General features: G+C 41.5%; 1 protein-coding gene across 6 annotated transcripts in view; it reads right to left on the reverse strand.

The window, feature by feature from the left end:
• Window positions 1–13529, reverse strand: part of BMPR2 (bone morphogenetic protein receptor type 2) — an 84572-nt gene that overhangs the window by 44520 nt on the left and 26523 nt on the right. For all 6 annotated transcript variants that reach the window (XM_083472710.1, XM_083472707.1, XM_083472705.1 and 3 more), the window contains exon 3: window positions 798–971. In XM_083472710.1, the coding sequence (XP_083328836.1) occupies window positions 798–971 (174 nt within the window). The remainder of the gene's footprint in view (window positions 1–797; window positions 972–13529) is intronic.

The raw sequence follows: 13529 nt of genomic DNA on the forward strand, positions 1-13529 counted from the left end.
AAATGAAATATAGTCTCCTGTAAATTAAGCACAGCCCTGGCCTTTGTGGCAGCAGAGAACTGAGAAGAGTTATGTCTGCACTCAGCTGTTCTTCAAAATGAGGGACATTTGTTTGTAGATTCCTTTGCGATCAGTACAGTGGTACCTTGTTTTGAGTCGGGGATCCGTTCCAGAGCCCTGGACACTCAACGAAAGGGATGCTCGACAAAGCGCCGCTCTGCGCATGTGCGCGAGTGGCAAACCTGGAAGTATCCCGTTCCGGTACTTCTGGGTTTGCCATGGATGTTCGCCAAAATGGACGGTCGATAGGGCGGACGTTCGCGGAGGTATTAAGGTAAAGGTTAACTTTAGGTCCAGTCGCGGACGACTCTGGGGTTTGCAGCGCTCATCTCACTTTACTGGCCAAGGGAGCCGGCGTTTGTCCGCAGACAGTTTTTCCGGGTCATGTGGCCAGCATGACAAAGACGCTTCTGGCAAAACCAGAGCAGCGCACGGAAATGCGGTTTACCATCCTGCTGGAGTGGTACCTATTTATCTACTTGCACTTTGACGTGCTTTCGAACTGCTAGGTTGGCAGGAGCTGGGACCGAACAACGGGAGCTCACCCCGTTGCAGGGATTCGAACCGCCGACCTTCTGATCGGCAAGCCCTAGGCTCTGTGGTTTATGAGAAGATACATGTTTAAAAGTTTTACAAAAAAACTGCTACCTGCCTCTGAATATTAAGACCTTTGTGACAAATAGATTAAGTTATGTTTGTTGTCATTATTGCTGAATGCCATTATTGTTGAATGTTACCTTGTTTCACAAGATGGATCTCTCCTTCGCGTGTTTTCTCCCACAGACCATAGCAGGTGTTGCCTTTCATACACAAAACTGTACCATTCTCTTGAGAAATTCGACTTTCGCTAATTCCATGATCATTTTGGTACTGGTCCCTAAATGCACATGTCGTCTCTTCACTCTGTGCAGCTAAACAAGAAAACAAAAACAAGCAAGTTTACAAACCAGATTGCGGCACTGATCGTTGACAAAACTAGAAGACAAAAATATAGTTGAAGAACCTAGAAGAGTCATTTTCAGGGCTGACCCTTTCATTAGGAAGAGTGAGGTAGCCACCTCAAGTAGCTGATTTTGTTATCATTAATGGGCAAACAGACAGAGGTGTTGGTAAGTTTTTCTTCCATGTGCAGACAAGTCATGCTTGGGCACTATGTATGTTGGCTAGATTGCCTCAGGTAGCAAAATGTCTTGGCAATTTTGGTACTTCAGAACTTTGCATTTTTAAAAGTAATATCCAACTTCCTGTTAGGAGCTGCCGCTGGATACTAGTGCAATTCCTATTTATGTGTATGGAAACATAGTTCTTCCTCTCACACTAGAACACATTATCAGAAATATATTAGACTTATCCAAAAATCCTATTTGCAGAACCATTAGTAACAAAGTGACACTGAGTACTACAGCAGAAAAAAGCACTTAAAAGTGGCCTGCAGCAGCAGCATCACAAGCTTGGTACATTTTATGGTATTCATAAATGAAGATGCTTTAAATATTCAGAAAGGGAAACCGGATGAATAGGAATACATTCAGTCCCAGGCCACATTATCAGTAAATCTTAGATCATCATCATAATTAGTCTTCCCACTGAACATACATCTCCCTTGAGCTAGAATATTAAAAGATCAAAATGTCTTAAGATCCCAGAAATTCAAAGGAATTTTTGTCCACTTTTCTTTTTGATACACTCCAGAAATTAGGCCATACCTCATCAAAACAACCCTATATAATTATTTCATTAGAAAGAAAGACTCTTCAGAATGAAAGAAGCATTTAAAGTCCTTAAACTAGTGCACAGAATTTAAACTGGTTGAATCAATCAAAGCAAAATGCCTATTTTGTGCATTTCCAGATTTTTCATAGATAAATATTCACTGGGTTCCCATGCCTGAGCAAAGCATTGTGTAATAATGTATCATAAAACAAAGGGACTGGATAATAATGATCCATAAGTGACTGCCTTATTAAAATAGTGAAAGGGAAAATACACAAATGCAAAAATTTTTTTTTTGCTTTAAATCAAAATTTTGCCACTTTCTAGCATCAAAGAAAAAATATGTGAACTTTCTGTAAAGGAAGAAATACACAGTAGCATTAACGTAGCATTTTTGACAGCAAATATCACAGTTCATATGTTCATTGTGCCTTTCAATATATATTCTTTCCACAAAATAATTTTGACATTAATGACCTAGAGTAAATAGAGTCAACTCAGATTTGAACTAGAACTGTACTCAGCAACAAAGTTCAGCCTCTTTAGCAAAGCTACCTGCTGATTCTATTCTTCAGTTTTCACTTTTATATATGCTAGACAAGAATCTGCATATAAATTTTCACCTACCATGTAGGCTATAAAAGCAATTAAAGAGGGAAGGCCTTCCAACAGCTCTACCAAAATCACTGTGTATACATAGTCTCTTGCAGCAAAAACAATAAGAATTTTGTGGCCCTTGAAATCTATTTGCGTGGTGAGGCCCTGGGCCCACAGTTCCCACAGAAATAAACATACAAGCACAAATATGTTGGGTTAATGGGATAAATTAGCCCACAACTTTATTGGTTACAGATGTGAGCAGTTTGGCTTAGGCAACTGGGTGAAGCAAGACTATATCCTGACTCCTGCCCGCCTGCAGGAAGTCCTGAAAGGGTCAACCACCAATAGTGGGAGCCTAAATTAAGAACATCCCCAGGGTCACCAATGGGGTTGTGGCATGACCCTAGCCCATGCCCAGGCTTCGGACAGGAACCACACCCCCAGATCCCTTTAATGGAACACCCTTAGCGTAGAGGGGCAGGCGGAGGCAACAGCCTCCCCTCCCATAACAAGGCTTAAAGGAAAAGATCCAGTCACGGACGACTCTGGGGTTGCGGCGCTCATCTCACTTTACTGGCCGAGGGAGCCGGCGTACAGCTTCCAGGTCATGTGGCCAGCATGACTAAGCCGCTTCTGACGAACCAGAGCAGCGCACGGAAACGCTGTTTACCTTCCCGCCATACCTATTTATCTACTTGCACTTTGACATGCTTTCGAACTGCTAGGTTGGCAGGAGCAGAGACCAAGCAACGGGAGCTCACCCAGTTGAGGGGATTCGAACCGCCAACCTTCTGATCGGCAAGCCCTAGGCTCTGTGGTTTAACCCAGAGTGCCACCCACTTACCCAATGCCTAACCTTACGAAGCTGTGACGATTGCTACTAGGTAGGCAAAAACCAAATGGCTGGAGCCAAGTGGAAAAATTCCTACCCAGCCCCACAACCAGACAACCGACATTAGTCATAGCAAGGCCATAGTCAAGCAAAGCAAGAAAGAGGGTGAGTGGGCTGGGAGATCCACCAAAGTAGATGATAGGTTAGCTGGGGGGCGTGACGCGGCTGGGCATCCTAGTGACATGGGCAGCATTCCTCCGTCCACTGCTGGGTAACTGAGGTCCTGGAACCCCTCCTGCAATCCAGCCCCCCTGGAAAAGGGGAGCTGTCTTGCGTGGCGAGGCCCCGGGCCCTGCAATTCCCACAGACAGGAACCACATAATGTGAATAGTTGGCAGGTATATAAATGGGGAATAATGTAAGGTAGGAACTGAATGGCAATGAGGTGCAAAATTTAGAAAAAAGACCTTCAGCTAAGATTTCACTTCATGCATCTAATGAAGTAGTCTTGGGCCCCTGAGAGCTTATGCCAGAATACATTTGTTAGGCTTTCAGGGGCCCAAAAAATATTGTTTTTGCTACAAGAGACTAATGCAGAAACATTTAGGCTGCATACACACAATGATTTCTGTGGAGGAAATGACAAGGCTTCTTCTCTCACTGTTAAAGTAACAGAAAACCTGTTTCTATTACTATAACAATACAAACATAATTAAGGACCATAAACCCTAATTAGCACAAACCGTGATTTCTGATTCTGGTTTGCTATCAAAGCACAAGCCAAACCTTGCCAATTCAGATATCATACCAAACTATAGTTTTCGGAGCCATGTTCGACATAAGGAATAAGCCAAATGACAACCTGTTCTCTTCTCTTAAAAAAGAAAATAAGCTGAAACTGATGTCCACTCTATTGATATATAAGGGTAGCACATACGACTATTTTATTGACATGAAAGGAAGCGGAGTTTTCTTTGTGGTTTTTTTTTACAGAGCTATATAGGGTAAGCATTACTGCTGAATGTACTAAAGGGAGGGGGGGGAGAAACATCATAAAAAGTGTTTCAAGCTAGTGTGGAGTATGTGTTACTCCTCATAGGAATTATACAACGGGTCCCCGCCCAAGAGTACTGCATTTGTATTATAAAAAGCTCCAAAACCAGTTTGACCAGAGACTATGGCAAGGTAATTGGCAGCTCTATTATGCAATTTCCAAATATCTGAAAATAACAGTGCAGCATAAACTCATTTTAAAAGTTTTGGTTTTTTTAATTGTGACACCTCTTGCTGATAGAGCACCCAACACTATATTTACAAAGCAGAAGATTCACAGCATACGTTGCCCTACACAAGACAGCAATGGATAACAATGTGTGGTGGTATTTGATAGCACTGATGTTCTAGGAACTTCATGTCACATACCTTCCCGTTATCTTACACATTATTTAAGTATTCTGCAAAAATTATATCTTGCTGTGGCACATTACATGCTCAGAAATTGTCTTGACTACTAATGTAACCTCCCCCAGTCCTGCCTTTCACACATTTCTGAAGACAAAGGATTGCTCTTGCCTTGGTTTAAATAATAACTGTAGGTCTCTCTCACACACACACACACACAATTTTATTCTCAAGAACAGATGCTTTGTGCCTGGAATGCTCAGCTGTCCTGTATTTTCTGATCCTTGGCACTGACTGCCAAAGAAACAAAGAAAGGATGTTGTTTCTATCTTCAGTAACAAAGGACAACACAGTTCCATGTGTAAATGTTAAGTATTTATGTTGTGACTCAAGGAAAGGAGGAAATTCACACATTTCACTAAGTGCAAAATTATTTGCTCCTTATGAAATCTTGACTTGTGCAACTGTACACATAAATTAAAAGGATAAGAACTGGAGTTCTGCATCAAAGTGTTACAGTGTAATTTAGTATTAAAGCCATTCCGTTACATTCCCTGAGCCCCAATTTTCCTCCCCACCACCCCAGTTAGTCATGTTAGCATTTCATGACAACTAAACATACTTGTGGGACGAGGGTGGCGCTGTGGGTAAAACCTCAGCGCCTAGGGCTTGCCGATTGATTGATCAGCGGTTCGAATCCCCGCGGCGGGGTGACCTCCCGTCGTTCGGTCCCAGCTCCTGCCCACCTAGCAGTTTGAAAGCACCCCTAAGTGCAAGTAGATAAATAGGTACCGCTTTCTAGTGGGAAGGTAAACGGCGTTTCCGTGCGCTGCGCTGGTGCAGGTTCGCCAGAGCAGCTTCGTCACGCTGGCCACGTGACCCGGAAGTGTCTCCGGACAGTGCTGGCCCCCGGCCTCTTAAGTGAGATGGGCGCACAACCCTAGAGTCGGACACGACTGGCCCATATGGGCAGGGGTACCTTTACCTTTAAACATACTTGTACACATTTGAAGCTTAATTAAAATCTTTTGGGGTTTTCCTAGTGGTCTCTATGGGTGCTCTATCTTCAGTCCCTGGGGACACTTTAAAATACCGGTAACTTCTCAGTGTGAAACCAGACATTCAAAAGTTTTGCTGTGGGCTAATCTTCGGGAAAACACTTGCATAAAGAACCTGATAAATAACAGCTCCTGCATGGAAATAGTTATGATATCCTGGAAACAATTTTCATAATAGCAGCAGCAGATTCTTTTGTCACCACAATCATGGAAAGTGCTTCTGTCTGAGAGTGTGTAGTTGTATCCAAGGGTAAACCAGGTTAGATATTAAGTTGCTGCATGAGTGCATTGCATTCCCAGATCAGTGATGGCATACCACACTAAGAAAATTATTTCTAAATATCTGAACTGACCCACAATCTTTCATAAGACAAGATATTGGATTATTTAGTCCAACTCCTGTTCGAAAATAAATGATTATATACCTAATTCATATCTGGAAGAAGTACCCAACATTTTATTAAAATCACCTAGGAAGCTCAAACATCCTTCCTGAGCAGTTTATTCTACTGCAAAGCTGCTCTAAAATCACCATATAGCAATTTAAGGTTTTTGCTCTGTTTTAACGGGGTAAGATGCAAAAACTTGGGCAAGCAAGTGATCTGCCACTTCTTTTAGACCATAATTCTCAAATATATTGCCATTGTAATCTTATTTGAACAAAATGTGCCTATTTCTCTCAGTTTTCCCTCTCAACCTGATTTTCTGAAACACATAATCTTGATAACTTGTCTCTTGTCAACAAGCTCCTTGAATTCTTTTGACCAGAATTGAATGAAAGCCTGCATTAAGTCTTACTAGAGCCACAGCACTATCCTTACTTGCCAAAATCTTGGAAATAATGCTTTTGTTAATACAATTTTAAAAAGCACTGATATTTGGGGTCACATCATCACATTGTTAATTCATGCACAGTTTCTTATCCATTGTAGCATCTGAATTACTGAGAGGAGCAACTGTCTGGCCTCTTAGCACCCTTCTTATATTTATTCTTATATTTATATTATATCCTTTTTACCTCTTCTCATTTTCACATTTGACACTGTTGAGCTTGGTTTTGTTATTATCTACCCAACTCAGCAGTGTTTAAAAGTTTATATTAATCACCATGATCCAGTCTGCTAAGTGATATTAATTGTATCTTGAATTCACAGCCCCTTGGAATGTATGAGATTTTCCACACAGTTCCAATCTGGAAACTTCATCCTATATTGCTTCTTCCTCATATATCCTTGTTGTATTATTCTTTCCTATTGCTGGTGTTTGGCTTTATTTTACATCACTAGGCTATGGTAACTGGGCCTACATCAGTCCATAGGGTGATATCTAACTGTGGCCATCCCCAGTGAAACAGATCTGCACACCTTAAATTTTTTCAACACGTTGCCAGCTTAATTATTTCTATTATTTGCTCCAATGTTTCCCCAAATGCAGACAAATGCAGTCAAACTAGCAAGCTTACACATTCCATGGGTGGTTTCCTTCCCCTCTTCTAAACATAAGACACTGTATTGCAGGTCTGCGTAACTTCTAACGCACCAACCTGAACACAGCTCTCCAGTCATTTACCGTGGCCTGACAGTTCCCCTATTTTTAAAGTTCCAAACAGACTACAAAAAGAAGTTTAAGCAAGCTTCGGGTGAGCAACCAAATATGAATGTTCTTTCCCCCAGATTTTAAAGTTGATAAGCCTACCCTGCCTTTAAGGAAGGGAGACAGGGGACAATGTTGGGAAAGCAGATGGAGAAGTTTGGTTACGCAAGTAAAAAATCCTTCTTCTAGCAGAAGCACTTTGCTGCATACTGACCAATACGCATCCTAAGGAGATATTACCACACAATTGCTTCTCTGAGAAGGAGCTATGCTTGTTGAATGTATCAAATTGCAGTAGCGGAATCCCTATTTTTAGGGCAACAACAGAAGTTATAATAAAAGCAAGGCATTTTCCAGCAGCTTAGTTATATGAAATCTCAAATTGCTTCATGAAGTACTTACAAGTAATAGTTTTAGAACTGTAGCTACTGAATCCAAACCAGATTACTGCCTTTGGTTTCATAGATTATTCATTAATATTGAAACAGTACTTTATGACTTGATGCTTACAGGAAAATGGTATGTTGTAGAATTTCTTCTGAGCTCCCTTCTTCCAGGAAGGAAACATGTTCTCTATTTTACATGAGTAAAATGCTTTGATTTCAGGGAGTCAGAAGAGTATTTAGGATGAAAATGCTTTGGAAATGCATGACACTTCTTTTTCCATTAACCATTTTCTGAAAGTTTAATTAACCAGACACTGGTTTCAGAGATGTATCAGCCCAGTTCTGCTCATGGAACTCTCACATGAATGGAGGGGGTGGCAGGAATTTTTTTTCTGATTTCACCCTACAGCCTTTAACAAAAGACTGTCCAGGAGGGTTGATGGAAGCCTATGAAGCAATACAAGCCATGGTATGAGAGCATGCAGGGGGAAATGGGCAACTGGTAAAGAATGCCTCCATCCCTCCTGTTTCTTCAGCCCTTTCTGGGTTGCAGTTCACGGAAGGACTCCTTGCATTCAGGGAAAACTGTGATGGATCCAATACATTAGGCTTTAATAAATAAAATGTGATAATTTTTATATTTTTCTTCATGAATCATAACTACTAGTATTTGGAAAAAAATGATTTCCCTTATTACTACTACTACTAAATAGAAAGGCTATTTTAATAGAACTGCAAAGAAGTTCTGATGAAGGTTTTTGTTAAGTTTCACTTTGAACACTTGACAGTTGGAATTTTGGTTTAAAAAACCAACAAAAACATTGAACAAAACCAATTTCCTCCTCAAAATGCATAACAGAGCATTCTCTGTTATTTTCCTAGCTGCGTCATTCCTAAGAGGAAACTGGAATTCAAAATGCCCAGCAACAGAGCTATAAATTCATTGGCTTCAGAGTGCAGGTACCAAAAATGTGCCTTCCAACTCTCATCAGCTGCAGATAGCATCATCAATGGCCAGGGAAGATGAAAGTTGGAGTCCAATGACCTCTGGAGGGAACCATGTTGGCTACCCTTGCACCAAAGGAAGAAAGGACTGATTCCTCATTAAGATAGAAAACTGTCACATCTAAACAAGTTCCCCATTCTTTCCATGGAATGTGCACTTCCTTTTACAAACCGGTATTTTTAATCCTCCCCCCCTTCTCTTCCTTCTCCTTCCAATTCCATTGTTTATCAAGAAGTGCAAGCTATTCACATATATTTACATCAGTGACTTGTCCTAAATTAGTAATGTCTGCATTAGTCAAAAGCAAAATAATAGCTCTATTTCATACCTCTTGCATCAATGTTCCTGGAAAATGATAATCAGAATTCTACCACCACTGTTTCTTAAAGTTATCTTAATATAGATGTGAGATTAACAAGGAGGGCTCTTTTTTCATAGTTGTGATAACTGTGAAATAATGAAATGCAACGTATTTATTTTCCACATTAATACATTTGAAGGTTTAATACCTGAGAAAGGAAAGGCCTTCTCTCAGTCCCATCACCCTCACAGGCACATTTAGCAGGGGGGGGGGCATAGGAGATGGCCTTCTCAGTCACTGCTCCCAGATTTTTGGTGTGTGATTATTTGCTTTTCCAAAATATAAACATACAACAAAAACAATTCCAAATCTAATTGTCGAGATTATTCTGAATCTCCTGACATTCCCCCCCCATCCCTTCCACTGATTCTATTTTCAACTGTATATCAATACTTCTCCGATTTTTCATCTTCCTAAATTATCTATACATTCTGTTAGATTACAAGTGTGTTTAAAATCCTGCTAATGTTTTGACCTGTTTACAATGATTTTGTATATACATTATAAACATTTCCCATTCTTTTTAAAATTTCTTGTCTTCTTGATTCCTGAGCTTCCCAGTTAGTTTTGCCATTTCAGCATAGTCCATCAACTTAATTTGCCATTTTTCTCTGGTTGGGGTTATTTCTTCCTTCCATCTCTGGGATAGTAACATCCAAGCGGCCATTGTCACATACATAAACAACTGCTTCCAGATTTTGGAACTCCCTCTCTAGGGAAGCTAGACTGGCTCCCTCCCTCCCTGCTGCCCTGATGCCAGCAGGTGAAGACTTTTTTGTTCCAGCAGGCTTTTGGGAACTGACTGCTTTTAAAGAGGGTTTTTTTGGGGGGTGTCAAAATAATGGAAAAGTAATGACACAATATAAAAAAACCCTAAATATGCTTAAAGTCACTTGAAGTGATAAAAGATAATTTAGTATGAATTAAACTATGTTAAGCTTATCAGTTTTGCAAACATTATTTAAACTCTATTGCTCTATTTAAATGTGATGACAGCCCACTGCTTCACAATCATGCTAAAATGTAATAAGAATCTGAGCCACATAGTAGCTGCATTGCATTTATCAGAATGGGAAGAAATTGAACATCTTATCTTCGCCTTGGACTACAGTTCATGAACTTTTCTTAGACTGGCTTTTGCTTATCAGAGCTGCACTTGTAATGAACACAGGAAATACTATGGGGGGGAAAGTAAAATGCTGCCGCCTTCCAGATGAGAAGAATTACTCAAGCACAAAACAATCTTTTATTTTCTTTTTTAAATTCATTTCAGGATACAATTGTAATTTCTTCCATTGGTATATTTTTCTGGAATAAGTTATAGATAACCTTAATTTATTTTTCTAATAAAGCAGGTAGTTTTCTAATCCTTTATGGACCAATGCTATAGAATCATAGAATCATAGAGTTGGAAGAGACCACAAGGGCCATCGAGTCCAACCCCGTGCCAAGCAGGAAACACCATCAGAGCACTCCTGACATATGGTTGTCAAGCCTCTGCTATGCTTGGGAAGCCTGCACAGCTAAAGCATTCCTCCTCCGAAGAAACAATAATTTGTTGCACAGGAACCCAAGAAGAGATCCTTCTAATATATATGCCCTCTCCTCTCAGGGCAAAATAATAATTGCCCCAAGCAGCAATCTCCAAAAGTTTCCATGCTGCCGCAGGTACCTCCATATTAGTGGGCTTCCACCACCCACCCCTCTGTCAACAAAAGTTAAGGTGGGGTGATATTTACTAGTTTTTGTCTTCATCAGAAGATCTTAAAGAATTATACATATGCCAGGCATGTAAGCTGAACATCATAACATGCTCAAAATGTTAGGATACAACATCCCATCAAATAGCACATCCCAACAGATGTCAAAAAGGTAAACAACTACACAACTTTCTGAAGACATCTCAAGGAAGCCCTGTATCGGGAAGTTTTTAATGTTCGGTATTTACTGTGTTTTTAATATGTTGGCAGCCACCTAGAGTGGCTGGGGCAACCCAGTCAGATGGGCAGAGTACAAGTAATAAATTCTTGTTATTGTCATTTTGAACCTTCGCTTTTATTTTATATCATACTCCACTTACGTCTCCCCCTCCATCCCCTATTCATTACTTTTCTAAAATAAACTCTCCATCATATGGAATACTGGAGCTTGGCTAGCTGTTTTAGCCCACTGGGTTTCATCTACCACAAACTAGGCGCATTGCCAACACACTCTGTGCAAACAGTTCTGAGTAAAGAGGGAGTAAAAGAAAAGATGAGCTCCCTCCCAGTTCCCCCAATCCCAGGATAAAAGCCTAAAGGCTGGGGAGGCCCATGCCCCCAATTGGCTTAGAGGCTCATAAGTCGGGGTGGTGGCAGTACTACCAGTAGTAGTCAGAGCCATGAGCGGTGCTTTCCTTCCTTGCAAAGTAGATGTGCACAGTGAGGAGCTGGGATGGGGGCAGGGTGTTATCTCCACAGTTGTGCTACACCTCTGAGGTGCTCCAAGTGCAAAGTTTTTTTTAAAAAAAATTAAGTACACGAAATAGTGTGGCCATGGGAGGAGGAGCCATCTTGCTTTGCACCAGTGATGTCAGACATTAACCAGTAAGTGCCTATGACACATGAGCAATTATATTCCATACCAGACTCTCAAATGACACACTAATGCGAGGAAAACAGAGACCACATTTTCTTAGCAATGAGCACTGTGGTTTGCCACAGAAGTTGTTACCTTGAGGAAAGACATCTGGATCCCTTGCAACAAGTGCAATTTACTGCAGAGAAAGGCCCTAGAGGCAACACAACAGAATCAACTTTCATGGCCAGGATGCTGCTACAGTACACCTATTTCACGCAAGCTACTCTGTGTCCACTGCAGCTAAGCAATTTATACAATCAGAGCACCAGACAGCAACACTGGGTTGATCCATCTGAAATGGCTGCATGTAAGTCCAGGCACAGGATAAGGGTGATCTTACAAAACCTAAACGCAACTGACTGCAAATGAATGTGAAAGTATGGTGGAACAAAATGTTCTGCAGAACATCATTTTCAATCAACATCAAATGTTATTACATCCATATAGAGACACACAGCCCACATAAACGTGGCTGTCAAATACAAAGCTGATATGTACCTATTGCAATCTAAGTAAAACATAAACTGAGAAGTTACCTGCTCCTATCTTATGTAAGAAGAGATTCACAAATGTTTGCTTTGCTTAGTAGCCAGTCATTACAGGAGATCATGGTCGGCAATCCGTGCTGGGCTAAAGTGAGAGGCAGAGGGGAACTGAGGCTGCAATCCTAACTTCCCCGAAAGTGATAGGTGGGTTAAAAGGGGTGGGGAGAGGACAAAGCAGTGTCCTCAGCCTGCTGGCAAAGAGGAGTGCCATGAAGAGGATTACTGTGGCAGAGACCCAAGCTTTGACCAAGCAGGCAACAGGCTTCAATGGGTGATAGCCAGAGTAGGATCCTGAAATAGGGTCTTCCATGGGTATTAGTGGAGCTGTGCCTCTCTCTTGCGCCAGCCTGGAGCTGGTGAAGCAAAACAACAACAAACCTAAAACATGCAAAGCCCTCTACTATGATTGGCAGAAGCTGACTAGGCTTATGACATGGGTAGGCAAACTAAGGCCCGGGGGCCAGATCCGGCCCAATCGCCTTCTAAATCCAGCCCGCAGATGGTCCGGGAATCAGCGTGTTTTTACATGAGTAGAATGTGTGCTTTTATTTAAAATGCATCTCTGGGTTATTTGTGGGGCATAGGAATTCGTTCATCCCCCCCCCCACAATATAGTCCAGCCCCCTACAAGGTCTGAGAGACAGTGGACCAGCCCCCTGCTGAAAAAGTTTGCTGACCCCTGGCTTATGATGTGGTGCTCTGCTGCTCCAATTGCCCTTGGGATAAGGACTGATCTTCCTCTCTGCCTCTCTCCAAAGCCCAATAAAAAGTGAGACTAGTTTAGGGTTGTCCCCTTTGGTCTGGCAAAATACAGGGCAGAATGGAGTGGGGACTGCATACCCCACAAGTGTGCCCGACCGGGACATCTACATTTTTATCATGAGAGCATGACAGCAATTTTGGTTGCCATGATCTCACACACTTTTGCAGTGCAATTTCCCCCTGAAAAAGGCCCATCTCTTCAGGTTTTTTAAACTACTGTATTTTTCGCTCTATAACACGCACCTGACCATAACACGCACATAGTTTTTAGGGGAAAACAAGGGGGGGGGAATTCTGAATGAAACAGTGGATGTATAATTTTTGTGCTTCATGCTGCGTTTGAGCAAACACAGCAACCGAAAACAGGAGAGGGTGGGCAGTAAGATCCTGAGGCAGAATGCAGTAAAGCATCAGCCTTCCCTCCTCTGTGACGTGTGTTCTCTGCACTCGGGCCAGTCGGCTCCAGGGACCACACATTCGCTCAATAACATGCACAGACATTTCCCCTTACTTTTTAGGAGAAAAAATGTGAGTGTTATAGAGAGAAAAATACGGTATATATGGTGCTAGTGCTGCTGAGTTGCAACTTGGAT

This window comes from Podarcis liolepis (assembly GCF_965112155.1).
Source record: "Podarcis liolepis genome assembly, chromosome: 1".
NCBI lineage: Eukaryota > Metazoa > Chordata > Lepidosauria > Squamata > Lacertidae > Podarcis > Podarcis liolepis.